The 25,615-nt window shown below is 29.9% G+C and overlaps 2 protein-coding genes and 2 long non-coding RNA genes across 6 annotated transcripts; 1 reads left to right on the top strand and 3 right to left on the bottom strand.

Annotated features, from left to right (window-relative positions):
- Positions 1-1,567: 1,567 nt before the first annotated feature.
- Positions 1,568-2,993, bottom strand: LOC9308588 (protein DMR6-LIKE OXYGENASE 1). Its single transcript, XM_002872473.2, has 3 exons — positions 2,687-2,993; positions 2,043-2,612; positions 1,568-1,944 (listed from the first exon to the last, which is right to left on the bottom strand). Exons 1-3 carry the CDS (start codon positions 2,912-2,914, stop codon positions 1,690-1,692), a joined length of 1,053 nt encoding a protein of 350 aa, XP_002872519.1. The 5' UTR covers positions 2,915-2,993; the 3' UTR covers positions 1,568-1,689.
- Positions 2,994-6,482: 3,489 nt separating this feature from the next.
- On the bottom strand, positions 6,483-7,608 carry LOC110227817. The gene is made up of 2 exons (XR_002331504.1): positions 6,930-7,608; positions 6,483-6,840 (listed from the first exon to the last, which is right to left on the bottom strand). It is a non-coding gene; the product is annotated as an uncharacterized LOC110227817 (long non-coding RNA).
- A 585-nt stretch (positions 7,609-8,193) lies between these two features.
- Positions 8,194-9,950, bottom strand: LOC9310701 (protein DMR6-LIKE OXYGENASE 2). Of its 2 annotated transcripts, XM_021020629.1 has the most exons (4): positions 9,609-9,950; positions 8,810-9,379; positions 8,444-8,721; positions 8,194-8,277 (listed from the first exon to the last, which is right to left on the bottom strand). In XM_021020629.1, the coding sequence occupies exons 1-3, from the start codon at positions 9,834-9,836 to the stop codon at positions 8,464-8,466; spliced, it is 1,056 nt and encodes a 351-aa protein (XP_020876288.1). In that variant the 5' UTR covers positions 9,837-9,950; the 3' UTR covers positions 8,194-8,277; positions 8,444-8,463. The 2 variants fall into 2 exon arrangements, with proteins under 2 accessions (XP_020876288.1, XP_002872518.1); XM_002872472.2 differs by lacking the exon at positions 8,194-8,277 and having other exon boundaries at positions 8,312-8,721.
- A 5,960-nt stretch (positions 9,951-15,910) lies between these two features.
- On the top strand, positions 15,911-19,940 carry LOC110227189. Of its 2 annotated transcripts, none has more exons than XR_002330973.1 (3): positions 15,911-16,682; positions 16,896-16,964; positions 19,692-19,940. It is a non-coding gene; the product is annotated as an uncharacterized LOC110227189 (long non-coding RNA). The 2 variants fall into 2 exon arrangements; XR_002330972.1 differs by having other exon boundaries at positions 16,890-16,964.
- Positions 19,941-25,615: the final 5,675 nt, after the last annotated feature.

Here is a 25,615-nt window from a genome sequence, read left to right as displayed (position 1 = left end):
TATAGATTTTTAGTATATATAAATATATTTAATTAAGATTGTTTTAATGTATTAAGTTTCGATTCGAGTTTGATTCGAATAACTCAATACATTATGTATATACGGTTCGAGTTGTAATAAAATTCGGTGCAAACTTGAAATTGATGAATTTCGTTTCGATTTAGTTTGGTTTTGATGTCCACTCCTTAGCCTGAACTAAAATAACAAGAAAATCTAACACTAGTGGATAATAATAATAATAAAAAAAAAGAAATAAAAAAGAGAGTGTATGTGTCAATTTCTTGGTTCCGAAGCAATTTCTTGGTGCTCTCTTCCTCTCGATTGCATCTTGATACACAAGAGACAAGACAAATCATCCTCTCCCTCCTGCCTCCTCCACAACATCGAATCTCTCTAACGCCTCAATCACTGATATTGATGCTTGTCTCTTTGTAACGTAGATTGTTTTGAATTATAATTTCTCTATTTTTCCCAAGGTAAAAAATTATATACCTAAATGAGGCAAAACAGACATGAAAAATTCTCGAATCTTGTTTACCAAGTAACTGTAAAATAGGGTTTAGCAAAAAGGTTAAATGCTCCAATTGCGATAACCGGTCACGCAATGCGACTCCGGATACGAACGAACTCATCCGCATTAGCCGAACCAATCATCCACGCCACTTTTTTGCCCCCACTTTGGTCCAAAGCTCACGTTACCATCTTTGGCAAATCTTTAGCATTCATTTAACTCTTTATAAACACACCTCTTCATCCCAATGATTGCGACTTGTATGACCCATTAAGATTTCCAACCCAATTATAAATAGGGTTGTTGTGGTGGGTCCAAAAGACGGGCCACTTGTATAAAAATAGTTTAGGGTATGACTGGTTAACTACAATAGAAGAAAAAAAAAACGTAGAAGAAAAAATTCTTAAGTTATATACCAGTCAAAAAAAAATTAGAAGAAAATTTTTTCTTCTAAAATTGTCAAAAAGTAACTACAACAAAAGAATTTTTTCATCTCGTAAACAACTAGAACTCTTTTTTCTTCTTGATGGGACTTTTCTTTTCCTCTACTTTTTTTTCTCATTTCTTCTGGTTTTTTAACCAGTCAGACCCTTAGTTTTGAAAAGAGATGACTAGTGGTGATAGTTTTGTGTTACTGTTTTTTTATAGAAAATTTGCAGAGCATAATTATAGGTGATATTCATATAGTATTATTAGGAATTTTTTAATATTATTTATAATGTTTGTTTATTGTTTGAGATTTTTTATGATACTCCTACTAAATATGTTTGTATTAGTGAGACCAGTTTAAGTATCATATAAAAAAATTTACAAAATCAAAAATAAATATATAAAAACATAGGATTACAAATGCATTGGTGAATTTTTTTTTTTCCCGCTTTCACAAAAAAATGTATTTCAGGGACGAATCAGGAGCCGTCACGTCACCCAATACTGGATATCAAAAGTATCACTGCAGTGATACTGATCAGGCCCAAATTCATTATCTGATCCATTAAAATATTATATGTGGGCTCTTGATACTCTAATTGTATCACCTATGGACATGGTCTAATATTCATAAGAAACAAACTGATCTTGAAACGTCCTTATTAAATATATCGAAGATAGAGATATTTTTTGGATTACGTATAATAACTAAAGAGCCAACTCAAGAGTGATTACAATATAGACTCTCTTCAGGTTGTTGAAGCTTTGAAGGCGTCGAGACAGCTAGCAGTAGCGAGTGATCTGTTCCAAAACTTGTCCCAATACTCAACAAATGGGAAGGTTCTGTAAACAGCAAGAGATTCTTGTTCATTGATCAGCTCGTGTGCTGGACCAATCACTGCATCTGTCGAAGGGAAATAGAATGTAGGAATCGATAATCGCTCCTTCTCGGTGTTCACTACGGCTCTGTGGAGCACACTCTTGTATTTGTCATTGCTTATGACCTTAATTTAGCACAATATAGTGTCAAAACAGAGGAATTTAAACCCAAAATACTATAAAAAGTTAAACAAAGGAAACTGATTTGTTTTGATTACCAAACCTGCATTTGGTCGCCGATGTTGACAATGAAAGTATTGGGAATTGGATTAACAGCGACCCACTTATTATCCTTAAAGACTTGCAAACCAGAGACTTGGTCTTGAAGAAGGACAGTGATGACGGTTGGGTCTTTATGTCCGGGAAGTCCGTAAGTTAGCTCGGGCTCGGGACATGGTGGATAGTAATTAAAGGCCATGTGTTGAGCGTGTTTGCCTAATATATTGCTTATATGGTCGCTTTCAAGGCCTAAGCTCTCTGAGATGGCTTCAAGAAGTCTCAAAACCAAAGCTCTTACGCTTGTCGCGTATTCAGCTGTTACTTCTTTGAAAGAGTTGGGACTAGAAGGCCATTCTTCGATGAAATCTTCAATGGGAAAGCAATGGAGTCTTAGGAAGTCTCTCCAATTCAAGATTTTGTCTGCGCCGATGTTGAAACTGGTGGAGACTCTCGTCGTCTTTGTTGGATCTGCCGAGTAGTGTTTGACTCTTTCGCTCTCGGGTTGATGGAAGAACTCTCTTGCTACGGTTAGCATTTTATCTACCGTTGTATCCGGTACTCCATGATTCTTGATCTAGAAGATAATAAACAGAGCTTAAACAGAGTAAACGTTGTGTTGAAACAGAGCAATACTAAACTTGGAGTTACCTGAAAGAAACCATAAGTGGAACAAGCACTATCAAGTTGCTGGACAACTTCGGCTCGATTAGGTCCATGAAGCTCCCGGAGATCGATTAGAGGGATGGAATCGCTGGAACTCTCGACCTCGGACAAGTTTGGACGGTCCAAGATTGGTCGGACATAGTTTGAAGGGATGTGACTAACGGAGGAGTCGAAATCAGACACTAAGAGCTTAGATGTTGCAGAAGTTGCCATGATTTGGTAATTTGATCATGTCAAAAGATGAAATATAAAGGGACAAAGATGCTCTATAGTTCTATATAATATACACAAATGTAACGTTTAATGTGTTTATAAGTGGCGATCTTAGGAACATTGTAAAAATGACGTCGGCAATGTTGCGTCATTCTCCGTTTATGTTGCCGTGTTACGGACGGCAGTATTACTAAAGTAACACTTGTATAATTGTATTATTTGTTTTAAACAAGTAGATAAATTGTCAATGTTTTGTATGACTGTATATGAATTAACAAAGAAAAACAATGACTATGACTTTTTGATTTTTTCAAAAATTGATTTGTAGTCTTATATTAAGTTAAAAAATATATAACGTTTTAAGCACGGTTGATTCGTTGACCTGCCAAATTGAGCTGTTAAATCATGCCCACCAAATACGTTAAGGAAAACTATTAATGGAAATGTGATTAAGATTGTCTTTTAAATCTACAATATGTGGTTGTCTTTCGGAGTTGCGAATGGGTGGTGGTCTAATGATAGTACAAAATAGTGAGTTTTTTTGTGCATCGGATTTAATTCTCCTTTGTTACAGAAGGTTCTTCTTTAAATTAGAATACCTAAAGGTTAGTTCCCGGTATTGGATGAGATTATAACTACACTTTATCAAAAGAACAAAAAACATGTGATCGCCTTTCGTATCTAAAATTAAAACAAAAATTGGAAAAATTGTCAAATATGATTAAAATGACTATCGAAAGATTCAAATCCTGATCTCCCAACCTGAAAGTGAATAAATCAACGATGAAACCACGATAAAGTTATATGTTTTTGGTCGACGTACGTAACTATGGAGTTAGAATATATAACCTATGGTGGAGAACACGAAAATTAGTTGTATATAAATAGGTATTACCAAAGGAAAAATACATTAATTAGAAGGGTGTATTGGATTAGTAGTTTTTTAGAAGATTTGATATATGTATTTTAGATTTGAAGAGACTTTGAAACATACGTGATGATTTGGTGGATTTTTAAAAGTTTGATTTAAAAATAAAAATTGATGGTTATTTGGTGAGATTTTGATGGTTAAAGAGTATGAAAATACGTTAAGAAATAGTTGACCCGGCCTATTCACCCGATCAAAGGTAGTAAGATGAGTCAAAATGTCTGCGGATTCGCCTGATCGATCCGACCAGAGGTAAGACGGGTCAAAACATCTGGGGATCTTTCTGACCTATCCACCCGACTAGAGGTAGGGCGGGTCAAAACCATATTTCTTATCTATTCAATCAAATCATACATCTATATCTCTTGTCTCTTTTTCTATGTATGAATAGTTTCATAATTGGGTTTTAGGGGTTTTTAGTAGAAGATTCAATTAATTACTGGATTGATTGTCATTAGAAATTTTCTATACTTAAGTTCTTTGATTTACATACTTTTAATGCTAGAATATGACTGACCACCCTTTTTTATAAGATAGATTTTTCTATGCATCAAAAGTGTATGCCTGAACGAATGTTAATTGAAAAATGTGTTTTTAACCTACGAAAATTGATGCTAGAACGCATTGTAAACCAAATGAACATGTTTGATAATGAGAATTTGACTAGGAAATTACAAATGAAAGTTTAGTAATCGAGTAGTCAAATTTAGTGACTAATGTCTTGAAAGAGAATTAATTTAAACTTCTATTCTTGTTTGAGAACGATTCTTCATTATTGAATTCCTTGTTTCATGTATCCTACTAATCATTGTTCTTTGAAATACCCTATACTCCAATATCTTTAATTTATAAGTTTAATTATTTATTTATTATTTATTTTTATTTACAAATCTGAAAACTAACAAACAAACTTCCAGATTTTAATTAAGAACAAGTTTCGCAAGTCTTTAGTGTACCATTGGCTCTTGTAAATCGACCCGGTATAAATACCTTATGATTGAATGTATCATGTATTACTTGAGAAATCACGCACACCACAACCATCACCAACAACTTATGGTCCAATTTCATGTCTTCTAACATGTTTGTAATTGTGTTAGTAGTATAAATCGAAATCAGGAAATAGCGAATCTACGACTTATCACAGATCCAACTACCACCAGACCACATACAAGTGCTATATTTTTGTTTTATTTTAGTTTATCCTCATATGTAATTTTATTATTCTTGTATCCACATACAAGTGCTATATTCGTATATATATATATAATAACTCAGATGACCATAAAAGCTTTTTAAGCTCAAGGACTAATCCTAGACCCATAAAAACTCAAATTGCTCGAACCCCGATGACTAATGCTATTCGAATCCAGGTCGCGAGAATTGTCTCCTTTTACCACTGGACCAAAGCGACTTGGTTCATCGTATATTTATAAAATCTGAGGTTTAAAACTTTAAATCTCAAGCAACATAAAAGTTTTCAACAAAAGAAATATTATTTTTGTAAAAAAGAAAACAAATAGATTATTTTTTTGGGATCTTTTCTTTCTGTGGAGATAGAATCTATAGTCATATACACGTCAGAAAGTATCATTCGTACGAAAAATATTTTAATTATCAATATAAATTACAATTACAAAAATGATCAGTAAGTGTTTTCTTCGTAGAGTGGTTGAAACAATTTGTTTTTAATTAAGAGAAGAAAGAAAAAGAAGAAGTTTCAAAAGAAGTATTGACACGCACACACATGAACTGGAACGTTATACATATTATATGAAAAAAAACCCAATAATTTTAACTCTAAGATCCCTAAGATAGCATCAGCAAGCACTTGCGTGAAATCTCCAAGCGATACGATAACGTAAAATATATTTTAGACGACTTTTTTCGTTTCCATGAAAATATTAATTATAGTTCGACTTTGAGTTGCACAATCGTCCAATAATAACAAAAGGAAACTTTTACAGATTTAATGATAATAAAAAGACCCACCTTTCCTACTTAATTTGTCAGAAACCTATGCATCTGTTTATAGTTTCAAAATCACACGATAAATGATGTTTAGTTAATATTATTAGGGCTAGGTTAAGTCGATTTCTTTTTTTTTGGTGAGTAGGTTAAGTCGATTTCTTGTTTCCCAAGACTATACAATAAGGGTTTAGTAGATGTGATAAATTAGTCTACCATACTACATATATACAACCCCGGCTCAGCTCAGGGGTGGCGGAGATGCGACGGTTGGAGTTTTTTTTTTCTTTTTATAAAAAATTTTATATATAAAATAGGCCCAAATATTTTTAAAAAATATAATTAGTATGAGAATTATATTTCAAGAGGTCTAATTCTTTATAAGTAAAAGTATAAAAAAGCCCAAAATTTTAATATAACAATTTTTACTGTAAAAAATATGCGAATTTTTGAAAAAAATAATTAAATTTTCTTTTTCTATATAATAATAGGCCAAAAAAAAAACTTTTGTCCTAAGACTCCCAAATATATTGGGCCGGGGCTGGATATATACAAGACATGAGATTGGGAGATTCGTAGATCATCTTGTTAACACCTTTCTTGAGATTGACTAGATCTAGTCAATTCTCTAGAGAAAACCACTTTTGTCGTGTTCTATGTCAAGGCTATATCTCGTGTGGTACTTTAGTCCATAAATCTTCACTATCTTGAAATCCACAGTTTACAAGGAATTACAGATGTTACGTTTACACCAATAATGAAGATATATATCAAATACAACAAACGACAGTATCACATCAAGCAACTCAGAAGAACCATCTAATTACCACGAGCAGAACCTTTAACGTTCTTACACAACGCGGTGGCTAGACCGCTAGGTCCATTGTGTATTTGTGTGTTAAGTTGATGTCAATCAGCTGAATATAATATCTTTGCAAGGAAAGCTTTTGCTACATTGCATATTCACAGCCACTCAGTTCCTTTGATGTTCCCCAAAAGTTCTTTAACGTCACGTTTCATGAGAGTCTCCCTGTAGACAAGATGATGACCTAATCTTATAAAACAACTCAAATAAATTAAGAAAGCGAAGTTAATTTGTTTCTTGCGTAGGAAGTTTACCAATTTAAGGCATGAAGGACAAAGACAATGCGCCTACTCAGGGCCTGTTTTTTTTTTACGCCCACATTTTTGCTTCATGATAAGCATCTTATAATATCTTTATCTAATTCCGACAATGATTTGACATAACATCATAATTGAATAAATGTTTTATAGAAACAACATGTTTGATAATCTATTTAATATTAGAAATTTAGAATGATTATTAATATTGAGTGGTGTGATGTTGTGCTTTCACTTTCCAAGCCATGTGATATATACATCGTGTAAGTTATTACTACTGCTGTTTGATATTAGCCCAACTGCAAATCTATTGGAGAAGCTCTTTAAGCTTGACGATGTACAAGGAGCAGAGGAAATATACGGAGAGTGTAGGAACCGCAAGGACCCGAGTTCGATACTAGAATACCGGGTTTGCTAATCTCTCGTTATAACGAGGAAGATGGTGAAGCCAAGGTAAGGAAAGTAGACTATTCGAGTCGACAGAAGTGGATGCGGATGAAGTTTAAGCTGTTCAAGGAAGATTTAATCAGTTGTGCGGCAACTTCGGTTATGGTTGCGGTAACTCTGATCTTGCTATGGTGTGTTCTAAACCACCCTGTAATATGCCTTTTAGTACTTGCTTTCGCTTTGAAATCATTCTTGGACCCTTCATGGTTAATTTGGTCACTCCCTGCAATGTCGCGGAGGAAATCATTAGTATATTTTTTTCAAGTGTTTTATATATATTTGAAGATGAAATGTTACATGTCAAGAGTGTAACCGGAAGTTTAACATAGTAAATAAGATAGAGACTGTATTTACTATGTTATAACATGTCATCTTCAACACCAAATCAATGCTTGTTGTCGGCTGACTAGTGATACAACCAGGTTTCCTAATCTACTAATCCAAAAATGCACGATTAATATGTTGCGGTAGTTGTTGCTTAATTGCGATCTTCGCTGGAAACTTCCTTGGCCAAATGAATTGATTTGAAATAGAATGCGCAAATGGTCTGAGCTGGTATCGCTGACCATTTGGCATAGCTTGCTGCAAATAAACATGAGCTTGAGAGATATATGTGATTCGTTTAGATTTAAGTGAGCATATAACATGAACAAGAATAGTGTAGCTAGAAAGTCATATGTTGTAAGAACTTGTTACTAGGAACACTATGTTTTGGGATTTAGTTTCCTCAATATGAAATCCACATTGGATCTTCTCAGCAGCAATGATGTTTAAACATATTAATTTTTTGGACAATAGGCATTGATTGAAGCCACGAATCTGCCTAACATGAGCACCCTCGAGTCCGCGAGATCGATTTCTGTGTTTCATTCTAGTATTGCTCCTCCTTGAATGTCTTCTACAATATGTATAAGTGTAAATATAAAAGCATAATGAGTTCAAACTGTTACAAGAACGGTTTATTTTATTTTTCTAAGCAGATTTATTATTTATTGAAAACTACTGATCTTGAAATGGCAACACAAAATGGATTTTTGAGTTCCAATCAAGAACTAAGGACCGACCTAGTTATAACGATGATATCTTAGGCGGTGGAAGCTTTGAACGAGTCAATACAGCTCTCAGTTGCAAATGCTGTGTCCCAAAACTTTTCAAAATACTCAGCATATGTAAAGTTTCTGTAAATAGCATGAGAGTCTTCTTCCTCATTGATCAGCTCTTGTGCTGGACCAATCATAGCATCTTCAGAAGGACAGTAGAATGTCGGTATTGATATCCTCTCTTTGTCGATGTTCACAACAGCTCTGTGTAGCACACTCTTGTATTTGTCATTGCTTATCACCTAAGAGGAGAAACAAAATAAGCACATAAAGTTAGCACAAAGAGAGTGAACAAAACAGAGTTTTTTTTTCAATTTGTTTCCTAATTACCTGCATCTGGTCACCAAGGTTGACTATAAAAGTGTTGGGAATAGGATTAACAGCAATCCATTTACCGTCTTCGAAAACCTGTAAACCAGAGACTTCATCTTGAAGAAGAACAGTGATCAAGTTTGCATCTTTATGTCCGGGAAGTCCGTAAGTTAGCTCGGGTTGCGGACACGGCGGATAATAGTTTATAGCCATGTGTTGACCGTGTTTTCCTAAAGTATTGCTTACACGGTCTTTCACAAGGCCTAAGCTCTCTGAGATTGCCTCAAGAAGTGTCAGAACCAAGGCTCTAACGCTTGTAGCATATTCAGCTGTGACTTCTCTAAAAGAAACTGGAGTTGAGGGCCATTCGTGAATGAAATCTTCGATAGGATAACAATGGAGTCGAAGGAAGTCTCTCCAGTTAGAGACTTTCTCTTTGGAAACGTTGAAACTTGTGGAGAGTCTTGTTGTCTTTTTGGTATCCGCAGAGTAATGCTTCACCCTTTCGCTCTCTGATTGATGGAAAAACTCTCTTCCCACATTCATCATTTGCTTGATTATTTCTTCTGGCACTCCATGGTTCTTGATCTGGAACATGCAACAGTAACATTTTGATCGGGCATAACACAGTCTCTTTTATAATAAAACAAAGGGAACACAGTGGCTTACAATAAAAACATAGTGAAGTCGAAAGAAAACAGAGAAAAATGATTTAAACAGTGTAAACTCGAGGAAAAATATAAGAGTGTAACTCAAGAAACAAAGTAAATCTAGTAAATTGGTAAGGAGATTGAACGTGAATTGTTCATGGACTTGCCTGAAAGAAGCCATAAGAAGAGCATGCATGAGCAAACTGATTGATAATGTTGGCTCGATTAGGTCCATGGAGGTCTTGGAGATCGATTAAGGGGATAGAATCGCCAAAAGTTTCAACCTCAGACATGTTTGGACGGTCAGAGACTGGTCGGACGTAGTTTGAAGGGACGTGATCAACAACTGAGGCGATGTCGGATACGAGGAGCTTTGATGTTGCAGAAGCTGCCATGATTGGTGTGAAAATCTGAAGCGAGAGCGATAGCTAGAGAGAGATATGTTATCACTTATCGTACATATCCCATATGAGTCATAGATGTGTTATATAGAGACAAGGACACCGCGAGATGTTTGCCACGTTGGCTAATATGAATTTGATTTTGTTTCATCCTCAAACCTTTTCAATTAAGAAACTGTTGTCATCTTTAATCTACGGACACAAAAAAAAATTTCTTCTTTAATCTAATGGATAGGATTTAACTAGTCAAAATACGAAAAATGTAGAATTAATATAGAAACTGTAATCTTTTATATATATATATATTTTCGCTATTTGTAACTTTTATTGTTGTGTAGATAATGTATTAATAGTGAAAGCCCCTTTGGCCCATTGGTTGACTAAGGGTTCATTAATGCTTCTACACCCAGAGGTTTGGGGTTCGAGTTCCAGATACTGCGATTTATTAATAAATTTACAGATTATTGGAGACAAGTATGCAGGAGATCTCCAGCGATGTACAATTATAGCCGTTTTTACACAAAGAAGGAAGTATCCATCAAAACTATGAAGAAGGAGGTGAAAGAGGTGAGCATAAAGAAGGAGGTGAAGGAGGTGAGCATGAAAAAGGAGATGAAGGAGTTCGTGGATCTGATAAGGGTCGGAAGGAATTGTCCGTTGTAGAATCGTCTATGTAACAGTTCTCATAATTTGCAATAAATAATAAATTCAGATGATAAAAAAAAAAGATAATGTATTAATAAAGTTTTAAATAAGGAAAATTAGAGAAGTTGAAACGTTAATATTTATTTTTCTTTTTTTTTGTCATTTGTAAATTTTATATCTTTGTGTATTCAATGTATCACCAGCTAGAACTTAAAAACAAGAGAAAAAACAGGTTTTGCATGTTAATAAAGAGACTAATTAATATACAGAAGTTATAAAAAAACAATCTTTTCTTTTCTTTTTCTTTCTATTTTTTAACACTGATATATATATATATATATATATATATATATATATATATATATATATATATATATATATATATATAAAAAGAAGGAAAAACAGGTCTTGCATGCTGATAATTACATATAGAAAAGAGACAAAAGAATTAATTAATATAAAAGTTGTAACGTTTTTTTTGTTGTCATTTTTAGGTTTGTCTATATGTGTACCAAGTATATCACTACTAAAAGTTCAAAAAAAGAAAAACAAGTTTGCATGCTAATAACTATATATAAAATTTTGAATAAATAAGTATGTGATATTAATATATAAAAGATTAAATTAATTAAATAACATATATATATTTTTCATCTAATAAATTTATTAATAATATAATATTTTTTTTTCAATAATAATAATATAATAGTTAATAAAACATTTTACGGATTTAAATTTTAATGTAAAATAGTATCTCCGTATAAAATATTGGGTGCGGAAATTTTTCAAAATTGTCGTGATCGTTGGAAAGTAAATCAAATGTGCCAATGAATGAATTGTCGGGGTACCGGGAAGCACTCGAGGATGTTTTTTTGGAAAAAATTCTTTCTCTGCGGAAAATAAAGATTCTTTGATCTACGGATAGGATTTAACTATGAATAGTCCAAATAGATAATAAAAGGAAAAATAATGAATTAATAATATTAGAATTAATGATTATCTATTTTATTTTCTGTATTATTTTTTTTTCCTCATTTGTAACTTTTATTGTTGGATATACAATATATTAGTAACATCATATCTTCAATAAGCCCTCAAACTCTCAAATTTAGGGGTTTTTTTGAACTCCAACAAACCTTCAAACCTTTAAACCTTTATTTTTTGAGGGTTCATTATTTAGGAAAATGGCCAAAATCAATCCCAACTATTTCCATGCGGTTTTTTTCTATCCAAACTCTGATCTCCCGTACTTATCAACCCGAACTAACATAATTTTTAAATAACAAAGTTGAACTATGTAACCGTTAGCCAATTTCAACATAGTCTTTTTTGTATTTGTCATTATTGATTGGAATTGTTAAGTCGTAATTATCTGTTATTTTGTATCTGAATCATTCTTTTATTCAATTGGCTAAATGTTACATAATTCAGGTTTGTTACATTATTTAATAACGGATATATGTTAAAATTGACTAACAGTTACATAGTTCCGGGTTGTTATTTAAAATTTATGTGGGTTCGGATTGATAAGTACAAGGAACTAGAGTTTGAGTTGAAAAAGGACGCATGAAAATAGTTAGGGTTGATATTGGCCGTTTTCTCTTCACTATTCACACTCTAAAAAATTTCATATTTTCATCTTAGTCGTTATAGCTTATATATCTTATAAGTTACAAAAAAAATCCTATTAAATTCAATTATTACAAATATATACATACAAATTCAAATAATTTACATTCAAAAAAGGTAATCAGAGAAATTGTAACGTTTTTCTTTTTTTCTTTTTTTTTTTTATTGTCATTTGTAATTTTCTCTTTGTGTATACAATGTATTACTAGAACTTAAAAAAAAAAAAAGGTTTTCATAGAGAGACAAAATAATTATTAAAAAAAGTTTTTTTTCGTTTTTGTAACACTGATATCAATATTAAAAAAAAAAAAGCACTTGGTGTTGATGATTCGGTATAAAAAACAAGTGACAAATGAATTAATTAATATAAAAGTTGTAACGTTAATATACATATTTGAGTCATTAGTAACGCTTATCTTTATGTGTACCAAGAGTATATCACTACTAAAAGTTAAAAGAAAGAAGAACAAGTTTTGCATGCAAGCTGATAAATATATATTAAAATTTGAATAAAGAAGTATTACACGGTAATATACTAATATAAGAAAGATTTATTTTATTAACTAACTTATTTACGTTTTTTAACTATGTAAGACAGGGTAATGTTCGTATTAAAATCCAGTGAGCTACCTATTTAATGAAAGGGATTTGGGTTATATATTATGCAAAAGTTTTTCAAAATTGTCGCGATTTGATCATTGGAATGTAAATTAAGTGTGCCGATGAATGAATTGTCCGGATTTTGGAAAGCACCCGATCAGGATGCTTTTCGGGAAAAAAAGTGAATGCTCAAGTCAAATAAGATTCGACAAGAATTTAGAACCTTAGGACAAGTGCATAAATTTATCTAGAAAATGTGAATTTAAATTATATGTAATTCAAAGATTCAAATAAACAACGTTTAAATTGCATTTATTAGATTATAAAATTGTGGGTTAGTTCTCATGCGGAAAGTTTTCAAAATTTCGTGATTTGTTGTTTGGAAAGTAAATAAAAATGAACTGTTAGGGTTCCGAGAATCACTCGAATTAAAAATGTTTTCCAAAAAATCATTTAGTGCTCAAGTCTAAGAACAATCGACAATAATCTATACTAATAAGACGAGTGTAAGATTATGTTGGCGGAAAAATATTGAATTTTAATAAATATATTTTTTCGTGAAAGTAAATAAATATGTGCCAATGAATGAAATCTTAGGGTTCTGTAAAGCATTCAAAGATGTTTTTCGAAAAGTATTTAATGCTCAAGTTAGAGAACAATCGATAAGAAAGCAAAAAGATAAAACAATTTTTTGGATGTGAGTTCAAATGTGATTCAATTCCGAAATCCGAAAAAATGACCTTTAAATTGTATTTATTAGGGTAAAAATTGTGGGTTAGTTAATATTCGAAAAGTTTCAAAATTGTAGTGATTAACGTCATTGTGGATTAGTTATCATGGAAAATTTTCAAAATTTTCGTGAATTATGTTTGGAAAGTAAATAAAAATGTGCCAATAAATGAACTATTAGGGTTTCGAAAGCACTCGAAGATGTTTTCTGAAAAACAGTTAATGCTCAAGTCTGAAAACAATCGACAATAATTTAAATTAATAGGACAAGTATATAAGATCAAGTCTCAGACATTTAATGCACAAGTCTAAGAACAATCAACAAAGCCTTTGTACCAATCTAAACCAAAATCAAAGGTATCTCAAGTTCCTCAAAGATGTTTTCTGAAAAACAGTTAATGTTCAAGTCTGAAAACAATCGAAAATAATTTAAATTAATAGGACAAGTGTATAAGATCAAGTCTGAGACATTTAATGCACGAGGCTAAGAACAATCAACAAAGCCTTTGTACCAATCTAAACCAAAATCAAAGGTATCTCAAGTTCCTCAAAATGTTTCTCAGATTTCTAAGGGTATGAAGATGGGAACTAGCAAGAGTGATTTGGTAATGGAGGATGTTCCTGAGATGCAGGATAATGATCTAACTGAATGCATAAAATTAACAGAAAGCACATATAATTTACTGGATATGAAGGAGAATATCAGGATGAGAGGATACCACGTTCTCGCTACTGATGAAGAGGGGAGGGCTTTTTCTGTTGACGAAAGTGGTAACTCAAAAGGTATTTCTCACTTCTCTAGTAGTCTAATTCTTTTCAGGTTGATATTGAAAATACAAATAAGGCAATGAAGAAAATTATTCTCAAAATTAATAGAAACCTGAAATACAAACCTTTTGGGACAAAAATAAAGGAACAAATACTCACAAGAGAAATGTTTTCCCAATATATGGCTTCTCCGGAGAAACCTGTTGGTGGCTAAGGCTATGTTTCAAAAATTTGTATGTGATATCAAAACAAAAAGCTGTAGGTACAAATACTCATAAGGCTAAGGAGGGAATCAAAGAAGGGATGGTGGCGATCTCGATACCATAGGTTGATACGTGAAGATCTTAAGTTGAAACTGTCAGGGAATAGAGGAACACTTGATAGAAGACTATTAGCATGACATATGGAAGAACAAAAAGTCGGTTCTTTTATTTTTATCGGAAACTAAAAGATCTTATTCTTATTTACAAAACTTTCTATCTCAAAGTAGTTATAGTAAGTTATATACGGTTGAGTCTTGCGGGTCTAGCGGAGATTTAGCCTTATTTTACAATGACGATATAATAAGATTAGAGGTTCTTTATGCAAGTAATCGGGTTGTTGATATTAAAGCATTATTCGGGAAACAAATAGTGTTTATATCTTTTGTTTATGTCGATCAGGTTGTTAAATTTCGCAAACATGTGTGGGAGATACTAACTCAGCTAGGTTTTAATAGGAAAGCTCCATGGTTCATGATTGGACTTTAATGAATTTACTGGAGATCATGAGAAAACGGGTGGCAATTTAGGGTTAGCGGCCTCTTTTGTTTCCTTTAATCTCATGATTCGATATTGTGGAATGTTAAAGACTTTCCATCTTATGGGTATCAATTGTCATAGTGAGGTTGTAGAAAACAAATCGTTAAATGTACACTTGATCGGGCTCTCAGAAATGAAGATTAGCATGATTTATTCCCTTATTCTAGATTATTTGGGAATGATTGGATCTGATCAAAAACCAATTTTAGTGAATTGTTCAAATTCGATAGGTAGAAAGAGTCGATGTTATTGGGATCAATTGTCATGGTGAGGTTGTAGAACATATTGTTAGATGTACACTTAATTGGGGCATGATTTATTCCCTTGTTCTTGATTATTTGGAAATAATTGGATCTGACCAAAAACCGATTTTAGTGAATTGTTCAAATTCGATAGGTTAAAGGATCGAAAATTTCGATTCGATTAAATATGGGTTGGAAAAGATGGGTTTCCTATGGCGATTGATTCAGGTAAGAATCGAACTAACATTTTCCTAATACGGTGTTTCTTGAAAAGATTAAAAATTGTAGAATCTATATTTCATGGTAGAGAGAGAGAAATAATGTTCCGTAGGGCAATGTAAATATTTCCTCTCTTGAGGTGGCTTCGGAAGAAGCGAAGAAAGATGACATAATTTTCGAGGAACAAATTACAAAAATTGAAAACAAAAATAAAATGAGCCTTATCATGATGAAGAGATCTACTCGAAATTAAAAAAATAAACAAAAGTTTTTGATTTAAGGTTAGTGACAAAAATTCTAAATTTTTTTCATGCGTCAACAAAATCGTGAGACCTTCCATTTTAAATCAAAATTCTTTGATTCTACTAATCCTTCGTTTAAGTTTAACAAAGGAGATCGTGACTCTCAAACGTTCTTCTTTGTTAAACTTTCCTTTCCCTGAGCCTCGGAATAGATCCGGCCCAACTAGGATGGACATAGGGGCAATGGCCGAGACACCCATGTGATTTATTTTCCTAAGCTTGAGAATAGACCCGACCTAACTAAATATTTTTTAGTTATACATAAAATGGATCCAAATTTAATAGAAAAATGACTTAAGCCCAAAAATTTTACTAGAAAAATCTAAATTTTAGCTTTTTTAAAAAAATAAAAAAGTAAGAACTTGAAAATATATATTTGTTTTTGCTAAAAAATAAATACAAGGGCCATAAAAAGTTTTTGCCCAAGGATCCCTATTTATATTGGGTCAGGGCTGCTTGCATGAGTATATCACAATGACACAATAAAAAAAAAAAACAAATCCATCAATCGCAAAAATCCATCTCCCCAACCCAACTCTCGCTCAAAATCTCATCCCTCAACAGATCTATGATGATACATCTTGAGTAGAGTCACCCAGATACATATTCCAAATTTCTTGCCATTAACAACCCATCAAATCCTTTCTTAGCCTCAAGCAGATCCAAATTTTTTCTACAAAAATAAGAAATTTCTTTGATCCATGATTAACCAAATCGAAATACCACCAACTAACCATCCCCAATCTACTAGCCAAATCAATTTCCTCACAAGAATACCAAGAGATAGATTAAACTTAATCTCCATTTCCAAACCTAATCTTCTGTGTCGCCGTCATCGAATGCATGCATTGGTTTTTTAGACGAAAGTATCTTTCTGATAACTTAATGAAATTGATTTTTCACAAGGTATTTAATTTCTAAACCTAAAATCTATCATTTATGAATTTTCGTTTGCAATCATTAAATCAAACCAGCATTAAATTGAAATCTAACTAGTTCACAATACTTAATGAGTTGGATCGATATAAAGTTTTCAGCATTGAACACTATGAACTTTATCAAGTGTTATTTCGAATTTCTAAACTGTTTGTGATTTTTTTTTTTTTTTTGAAGTTGCAGTCATTGGCCAATTCTGTTACTTTCGTTGATCAGTTTGTTTTCATCTCAAATAATCAAGCCTATGGCAAGGTAAAATTCAAATCAAATTTTTAATTTGGATAGAAATTCTGACTATTATCACTACATACGTTTCTCAATAAATATCATTTTTATAATTTTCACATAATTAAGAAAGTATATGAAATTATCTCCTAAAAATTATTGATTGTTGGTATTGTATTTATTTTTATACTATTAGTTTAGAATTGAATTGGAATTTTGTGTTTTCTCTGGAAATATATATTGAAAATCTAAACAATAGTCATTTTATAACAGAAATTTGAAAGGAGTACTAATCATGATTTGCCGGTGCACTAGTGTAGTTAAAGTTAGCTAAATATTTTAGACCCCCGACCCCATTTAAAGAAGTAATAAATATGTTTACATAATATATGTGATAAAATAAAAAATGAGTTAAGAAAAAAAAACAAAAAAAAAAACTAAATATGGGAAAAAAAATGAAAGGGATGGCATCATCAACATGATGTCAAAACTAAAAAAATATATATACAAAATTAGCATTATATAAAGTTTGACCCCATTTTTTAAGCTTTTAACTTTATATTCTAGATTTATATTGTGAAATGGTATTTATAATTTTGCATTTTTGTGTTTTTGAGGTTAATGATAAAGTTAGGTTAATCACGCCACATAACAGCATATGAGTTCATATATTGTACACATAGAGATGCGCAAATATATTTAAGATATAATTTCTATAAATTAATATTAGATAAACTAATATTCTTTAATATACATTATCAAATAATTAAAATATTTCAAGTATTAATTACATATTATTATTGACTTTGTGAAGTCAACTTGCAGGTTTTAGAAATGGAAAGTAAAATTACAAAAAGTAATAGAATGACGGGGATTTTTTTGCAGAAAAAACTTGTATAGAATAATTAAATTATTTTATAGCTAGTACTCCCTCCGTTTCATAATATAAGTCGTTTTATCTTTAAACACGCAGATTAAGAAGATTTACTTTTACAAAGTTCAGCCAATCATAAAAGAGACTGCATAATATAAATAATTATAAAATATTAAAGTAATATATAAAGTGCATAGAAACTTGAAAACGACTTATATTATGAAACAAAATTTTTTCTCTAAAACGACTTATATTATGAAACGGAGGGAGTATATATTAAGGATTTTGCGGTTACCATAAATTTATAATAGATGATAACATATGAACTCGGATGTGGTGATGTGATGTGGTTAACCCAACTTCATCATTAACCTCAAAACACACAACAATGCAAAATCATTGAATACCATTTCACAATGTGAATCTAGAATATAAAGTTAAAATGTAAAAAATGGGTCAAACTTTGTCAAATGCTAATGTTGTCTTTTTTTTTTTTTTGAGTTTTGACATCATGTTGCTGATACCATCTCTTTCATTTGTTTCCCATATTTAGTTTGATTGGTAAAATGAGTACCATTGAGTTAAATTGAGGTACCTTTTTAAATGCGGTTGTTGGTCTAAAGTATTTAGCTAATTCTATTTAATTATATCAGTGCATCGACAAACTATAATTCAATAGATCTACTAATTAGTACTCTCTTTTAAATTATTTAATTAACTAAGTGGTATTAGTTTTATAGATGTAAAGTAAAATTACAAAAAAAATAACGAATTGGAAGGGCTTTTGAATAATTAGGCAAATTGTTATATCTTGTGTTCGTGGCATGGTGTGCTAAACATTTGTCTACCAACCTTTTAGCCCGTTTGTTTTCACTTGCATTGATAAACCAAAGAAGACCAATTTTAACGCATGAACCCTAATCTTATTATGTTGGCCTAAGAGTCTCCTCAATGAAATGATCAAATATTGAAGTGAACGAAAAAAACATTACCCATTTTCAAAGTCTTTAGTGAATTAGACAAAACGGTTGTATGAAATTTGTTAGGTATTTTTTTTTAGACGAAAATGTTTGCAGTTTTTTCCAAAGTATCTAATTCAGCACTTGTTACCTTCATTCTCAAAATGAGTCACATACATAGACAATTCCATAACGACATCTAAAACACTTAGTTGTAAGGTTTGAGACGTCACGAACTACTAGTAAAATCTTTATAACTTAATAGTGTCGGTACTATAATATTTATTTAATTTATAGTAATTTTAGTTTAGGGAAAGTTTCTAAAATATCACTAAAATGAGTTTTTGTTTCAAAAATACCACCACTAGTTTTTTTTTCTCAAAAATACCACTAAAATATATTTTTCCGAAATACCACAAAACTAAAATTAAAGTTTAAAGTTTCAAAACTAAATCCTAAAACCTAAAAAGTACACCTTAAAAATACTTTTCAGTTTTGTGGTATTTTTGGACTAAAAAGTTTTGTACTTGTATATTTGAAAGAAAAATATTAAAGATGGTACTTTTGTAACAAAAACTTTAATTTAGTGGTATTTTAAAATATTTATCTTTAGTTTATTTATCAATTTATAAAAAATGCTTTATTTTATCACTTAAGATTTTACATGAAATTTTAGAAAAAGATGAATTGAGATAATTTGCTAGAAATATATTTAATATTTTGTAAGTTTGGATTTCAAATTGAATAATTAATTATTTCAGATTTACAAAAAAAAATACTTGATAATTAAATATTTTAAATTGAATTAACGTAACAACATTTGAATTTCATAATTTGAATCTAGAATATAACTCGTAGTTGTTAAATGCTGATGTTGTCTCTTCTGACGTCATGTTGCTTACGTTACGTTTTTAAATGCAGTACATATAAGGTCATCTGCAACGCCGGACCACTCCCATGTTCTTAGCAGTTTTTTAATCCAAAAAAATGGGCTAATGGACTTAAGATCAGGAACTGGGCTCTAGTCCTGGATCTGTTCTTGTGGGTGTTGCGGGGTGACGTGTCATTTCGGGATTGGTTGGAAAAATTAGGAAAGGAAACAACAGATTCATTTTTTGAGATTTTTTTTTGTCCTTTTGTCAGTTAATAAAAAGAGTGTTGTTCGTTAAAGATTAATAAATGACTTTGTATTTTTCTTTCTATTATAGTAACTTTATTTCAAAAAGAGAAATATAGTATTTGTTTCACCGCTTATCTTTACATTCTAGGAAACTTCCTTTTTTTTTATTTGTTCATAAAATGACTAATTTTTTTATCATTACTCACAAGTTTACTTTTTTCGGTTTAAGTCCGGTTCTTTGGTATTGTATTTTGAATTTTAGTATAAAAAAAATTGGGAAAGGAAACAACAGATTCGATTTAATTTTTTTTGGTTCATTTTTTTTTCTTAAATATTTGGTATTATATTTTGAATTTTAGTATAAGTTTTTTAAGTTTGCAATTTAAATGTAATTTTTATAAGTTTTTATAAATGTAATATGTTTAAAAAGTTTTTGATTATTATATTATTAAATTATGATCTTAAACATGTTCTCCCAATAACCAGCTTTTTAACAAAAGATCTAAATTACTGATCTTACATTATTTTAACAATATTTTTACTCTAAAAACACCCAAATGTGATTCCCCATTGAGGATGCCCTAAGTCAAAATAGATCATTTTTTCATTTGTCTCTTATATTGTCACTTACATACAGATTAATTACGTTTTTAAATGCCGTAAGTACACCGGAAAATCTATATATATAATTAGAGAGTCTTCTCTCCATCTAAGGTGTCCACCTAAGCATCCACCTAAGCAATAATATTTATTTTACATTAAAATCAATTTAAAACATCCATTTAATGCATTTACTTGTAATTAATAGAAATAATAAATTTTAAATAAATAAAAAACGAATTATGTAAAATAAATAAATTGTTAAAATAATAAAATAATACTATAAAAATTTTATAAGTAAGACTAATATAATTCAACTTTTAAATGATAAAAATTAAATATGGTCAGTATTCAAAATTTTAAATGTGTTAATGAGTTTTAGGATGGAAGTAACTTTATGTAATTCTATATGTGAAACTTTAAACAAGAAAATAAAAATCAAAGTAAAATATTAGTTTCGAAGAACAATATACTACATATTTTTAGTTATTATTAAATTTTTACTTAAAGAAAAATAAAAAATTACTAAACTCAACATAAATTTATAATTTAAGAAGAAAATATTGTAAGATGCAAACTTTATCTTGTGAAATTATAAAAAACAAATCTTGAAAATTTTAAAACCTTATCATCCATCTTTTAAAAAATAAATAATCAGTGATCACAGTATTCATGAGTTTTACAATAAAATATATTAAAAATAAATGTAAGCCACTAAAAAAAGTGATATGTAATTTGTGTAGCATATTCTCAAGTGGAAGTACAACTTTATAACAGAATAAAAAAAACTAAGTTTGATATTTCATCAATGAAATATTGAAAAGATAGTTATGATATGTCTTGAAAATCAATTCACAGTCCAATATATATTATGTGTGAGTCAATAGAAGGTAAAAAGAAAGTAGATGTCGAGAGGCAACGATTGCATCATAGAAGATGACGAAAGAACTGGTAGTTAAAAGAGTTTGAAAATAAATTTCTAAAACTTTAGAAAGATAATGCACATGACTAATGTATCTTTGAGATCTCATTCATTGTGTGAAACGAATGAGTTCTTAGAAAATACATGACATACATTATTAAACAAATTATTAGATTCAAAGTTGGGTTTAACCATTTGGCCATGTAATCATGGAAAGTAAAATAAGATAGGCACATTGATGACTTAGTCAGAAATTCTCTTATTGTTGCACTAGCTTTGATGGGTAAATCAAACTCGCTAAACTGGTTCTAGCAACATGGTATTATAGATGTACTTTTACACTAAATAATGTTCATAAAACTCGGGAAATTCACATTTTATATGGAATGATGTTATGTTCGTATCAACATTTAATCATAAATAATATCTACAATTAGATCAACAGTCGATAATTAATATCAAAACTTTTAGAAATACCTTCATGGAATATGAATAAGAAATAAACTCTTTGAGAGTGTTGATACCGTTTATTATTTGTGGGATTATATTAAGTGATCTTTGTTACCACGTGATATATATCAAATTATTTATTTGTCAAAGAAATATTATCGTCGATAATATATATGTTATATATCGCTGCGTAAAATAAGTTTAGTGTTTAAAATTTGAATTATTATATTTATGCTCAAAAAATTATCTTTTAAATTTAATTGATTATATTTTATGCTCAAATTTTATATCAATAGAAAAGATTTTAAAATTAAAATCCCGCGCAACGCGCGGGTACAAAATCTAGTCTATATAATTCAATAGATCTCATTTTATCACATATATACACATTAATTAGTACTATTGTTATATATTTTTAAAATTGACTATAGATTTGTTTATGAAGATCTTGTTAATTAAGTTTTGCAAAATTATATGAGAAAATTAACACAAATAAGATTTAATAGGAAAACTCTATAGTTAATGACCGGAGAATTCAATGAGACTACCAAGAGTCATGAAAAATGGGTTGGAAGCTAAAATCATCATCTTTTTTTTTGTCACATCTAAGCTAATGATTAGATATTTCAAAAATGATATAATTTCATGTTACGGGGATCAATTATTATAGAGAGATTGTAGAATAAATAAACACATTGTCATATGTAGGTTTGATCGGACTCGTAAAAAACGAAGATCGGTAGAGTTTACTACATATAAGTACGTTATTTTATTACATATGTAAAACTTTAGAAAAAAATATATAAACTCTGTCAATCTTTGTTTTTCAGAGTCCGATTAATCTAACATCTAACAATATGTTTATTTATTTTATAATAATTGATCTCCGTAACAAAAAAAATTATAGTTTTTTTTTGTCAACCACACATTAATTAATACATAACTTCTTGATTGGTTGCCCAATTAGGAGGATAAAAGTTTACAAAAGTAATTTTAGAAAATAAAAGTAAAAAAAAATATATATATATATATAGCTTTTTAATATATCGAATTATTAAGTTAAAAGAGACAAAAGAAGATGTTGATTTTAGCTTTCCATCCATTTTTTTTTTATATTCATTAATCTCATTGAAGTTTCCGGTCATTAACTATAAAATTTTCCTATTAAACTTCTCATATAGTTTTGCAAAACTTAACAATTGACAAGATCTTCATACACTGATAAACATACGAATATTTATTTTAAAACAATAAGACAGATTAATTAATATGTATGTATGTGAAAAAGGAGATCTATTGAATTACATATTTGCATGTGCACTGACGCCATTTAAAAACGTAGCAAATTTGTATGTATGTGACAAAATAAGGAAATAATGAAACAAATGATCTATTTTAATTTGACTTATGTGAACGCCATTTGAAAACGTAACGTAAGCAACATGACGGCAAAAGAAACAACACAGCATTTAATAAACTTCAACTTATATGTACGTCATTTATGAAATGATTTTAATGATATTGTATTGTTGTGTGTTTGGTCAACCATGTGACATCACTGAACGAGAGTTAATAAGTTGGATAAAATTTCTATAAAATTAAAATTTGATAGATTAATAATCCTTAATATATATTATAAAGTATTAAATAATTCCAAGTATCAAACTTAATAAAATTAGATTAGATGATTAGATAATAATTTTCGGAAAGCCCTTATATAAAATATATGATTCCATTATTATCCATAACTAATAATCATATAACTTATATATATATATATATATATATATATATATAAGATAAAACACAAATGTATAGTTAATGATTTTTCAGAAAATAACTTTTCGTTTGAGATGGTCTCTAATTTTTATTGTATTTTAACAGTTGTTTTTTGTGTTTTCAAACTATCATATAATAGTATTGTTTATAACTTTATTATCAAAGTAGTCAAAAACTTTTGTAAGTTTTTAAGTTGTAAATATATATTTTTTTGTTTAATAGTTTAATAAGTTATTAAACGCGACAATTGAGATCATATGTTTCAATAAATGAATTTATTTATAACCTTTCTTCTTTATCTCCAAGATAGTTTTTTTCTAAATTTGAAATGTTGAAATCAAAATTTACAAAATATTAGCTTTATTTATATCAAATTATCTCAATTTATATTTTTCTAAAATTTCATGTAAAAATTTGAAGCGATAAAAATGTTAAAACAATTTTTTTTATAAATTAATAAACAAATTTAAATTACTACATATTAAATAAATATTATAATACCAATATTATTAATTTATACTACATATTTTTTTTAGAATGAAGGTAACAAATGCTGAAGTCATACTTCCGAAAAAGTACATAATCAATTTTATACAATGATACAAACTGCATTGTCTAATTCACTAAAGACATTGAAAATGGGTATTTCTTTTTTCGTTTACTTCAATTCAATCTTGGATAATTCAATTAAGAGACTTTTAGGCCAACATAGTAAGATTAGGTTCATGCGTTAAAATTGGTTGTCTTTGGTTTATCAATGTAAGTGAAAGAAAACGGATTTAAGAGTTGATAGAAAATGTTTAGCACACCATGCCACGAACGCAAGATATAATCAAATGGCTTCTATATCTCTTTATATTTTTAGTACCTTTATCTTCTATCTTTATAAATTGTAAGTCAATTTCACAAAATCAAAAGTAATATAAATTATAACATACAGTAGTCCAAATAATTCGTTTTCGTAAATATATTAGCCTAAATAATTTTGTCCACCAATTCTTATGTTGGTGTTTTTGTACTTGTATTGATAAACTAAAGTAAACAAATATTAACGCAAGGATATCAAGGTCGTTTAGCTTAGAGACAAAATTTTATAAATAATGAACTCAAAGACAATTAGTTTTCTATCTAAGTAAAAAAAAAACAAATAAATAGAACAAATAGATTTGAAGTTGAAAAAAATCACAAAAAACCGGCCTCTACTTTTACTTTGCGTGTGGGATAGGCTCAGTTAATTTCTTGGACGAGAGAAGGAACGGGTTAACGGACATTTAAAGTTTGACATGTGAAATGATGTACATGAAACGAGAAAGAACGAGCTGACATGCATGTAATAACGGCCAAATTAACATTAATTGTTGGTTTCACAAATTGAAGAAATTTTAACACGCTACAAACATATATTGCACTATGTTAATATTTGTACACATGTAAATACATATATAAAGCGTTAAAAATAATTATAGTGTTAAGTTATTATATCTATGTATACATATAAATATATATATATATATATATTTATATTTATATAAGAAGCGATTAACATTTGTATACATATAAACATATACATAGAATGTTATTAACATTTGTATGCATATATAAACACATATATAGAGCATTATTGACATTTGTATATATGTAAACACATATATAAAATGTTATTAACATTTGTATATTTGTATACACACTGCAAATTAAACATATATTACGACTATTGTATCCTAAACCGTCAAACATAGCACAATTAGACACCGAAATATTATTGGAATAATAAGTTTCATAAGATTTTCAATGGAATTTTACCTGTTTTCGTCGAGTTTTTACCGGATCTTCACCGGATTTTATCGAACTGTCATCGGATCTTCAGCAGATTTTGTCAAAAAAAATTCCGGATCTTAAGTAGATTCATTAATAACGCTCATGTGTTTACATGTATATATAAATCCAGTAATTTAACATATACTCCCTCCGTTT

Source organism: Arabidopsis lyrata, assembly GCF_000004255.2.
Source record: "Arabidopsis lyrata subsp. lyrata unplaced genomic scaffold ARALYscaffold_6, whole genome shotgun sequence".
Lineage (NCBI taxonomy): Eukaryota > Viridiplantae > Streptophyta > Magnoliopsida > Brassicales > Brassicaceae > Arabidopsis > Arabidopsis lyrata.
This window is presented reverse-complemented; position numbering and strand designations above follow the sequence as displayed.

Bases quoted from the DNA above. Each gene is read 5' to 3' on its own strand.
- LOC9310701 (XM_021020629.1), bottom strand. From the start codon at position 9,836: ATGGCAGCTTCTGCAACATCAAAGCTCCTCGTATCCGACATCGCCTCA. The intron at 9,380-9,608 runs GCAAGTCCATGA...TGCATGTTCCAG, and splicing joins CTTCTTATGGCTTCTTTCAG to ATCAAGAACCATGGAGTGCC. The intron at 8,722-8,809 runs GTAATTAGGAAA...TTCTCCTCTTAG, and splicing joins ACCTTGGTGACCAGATGCAG to GTGATAAGCAATGACAAATA.
- LOC9308588 (XM_002872473.2), bottom strand. From the start codon at position 2,914: ATGGCAACTTCTGCAACATCTAAGCTCTTAGTGTCTGATTTCGACTCC. The intron at 2,613-2,686 runs GTAACTCCAAGT...ATTATCTTCTAG, and splicing joins CCACTTATGGTTTCTTTCAG to ATCAAGAATCATGGAGTACC. The intron at 1,945-2,042 runs GTTTGGTAATCA...TGCTAAATTAAG, and splicing joins ACATCGGCGACCAAATGCAG to GTCATAAGCAATGACAAATA.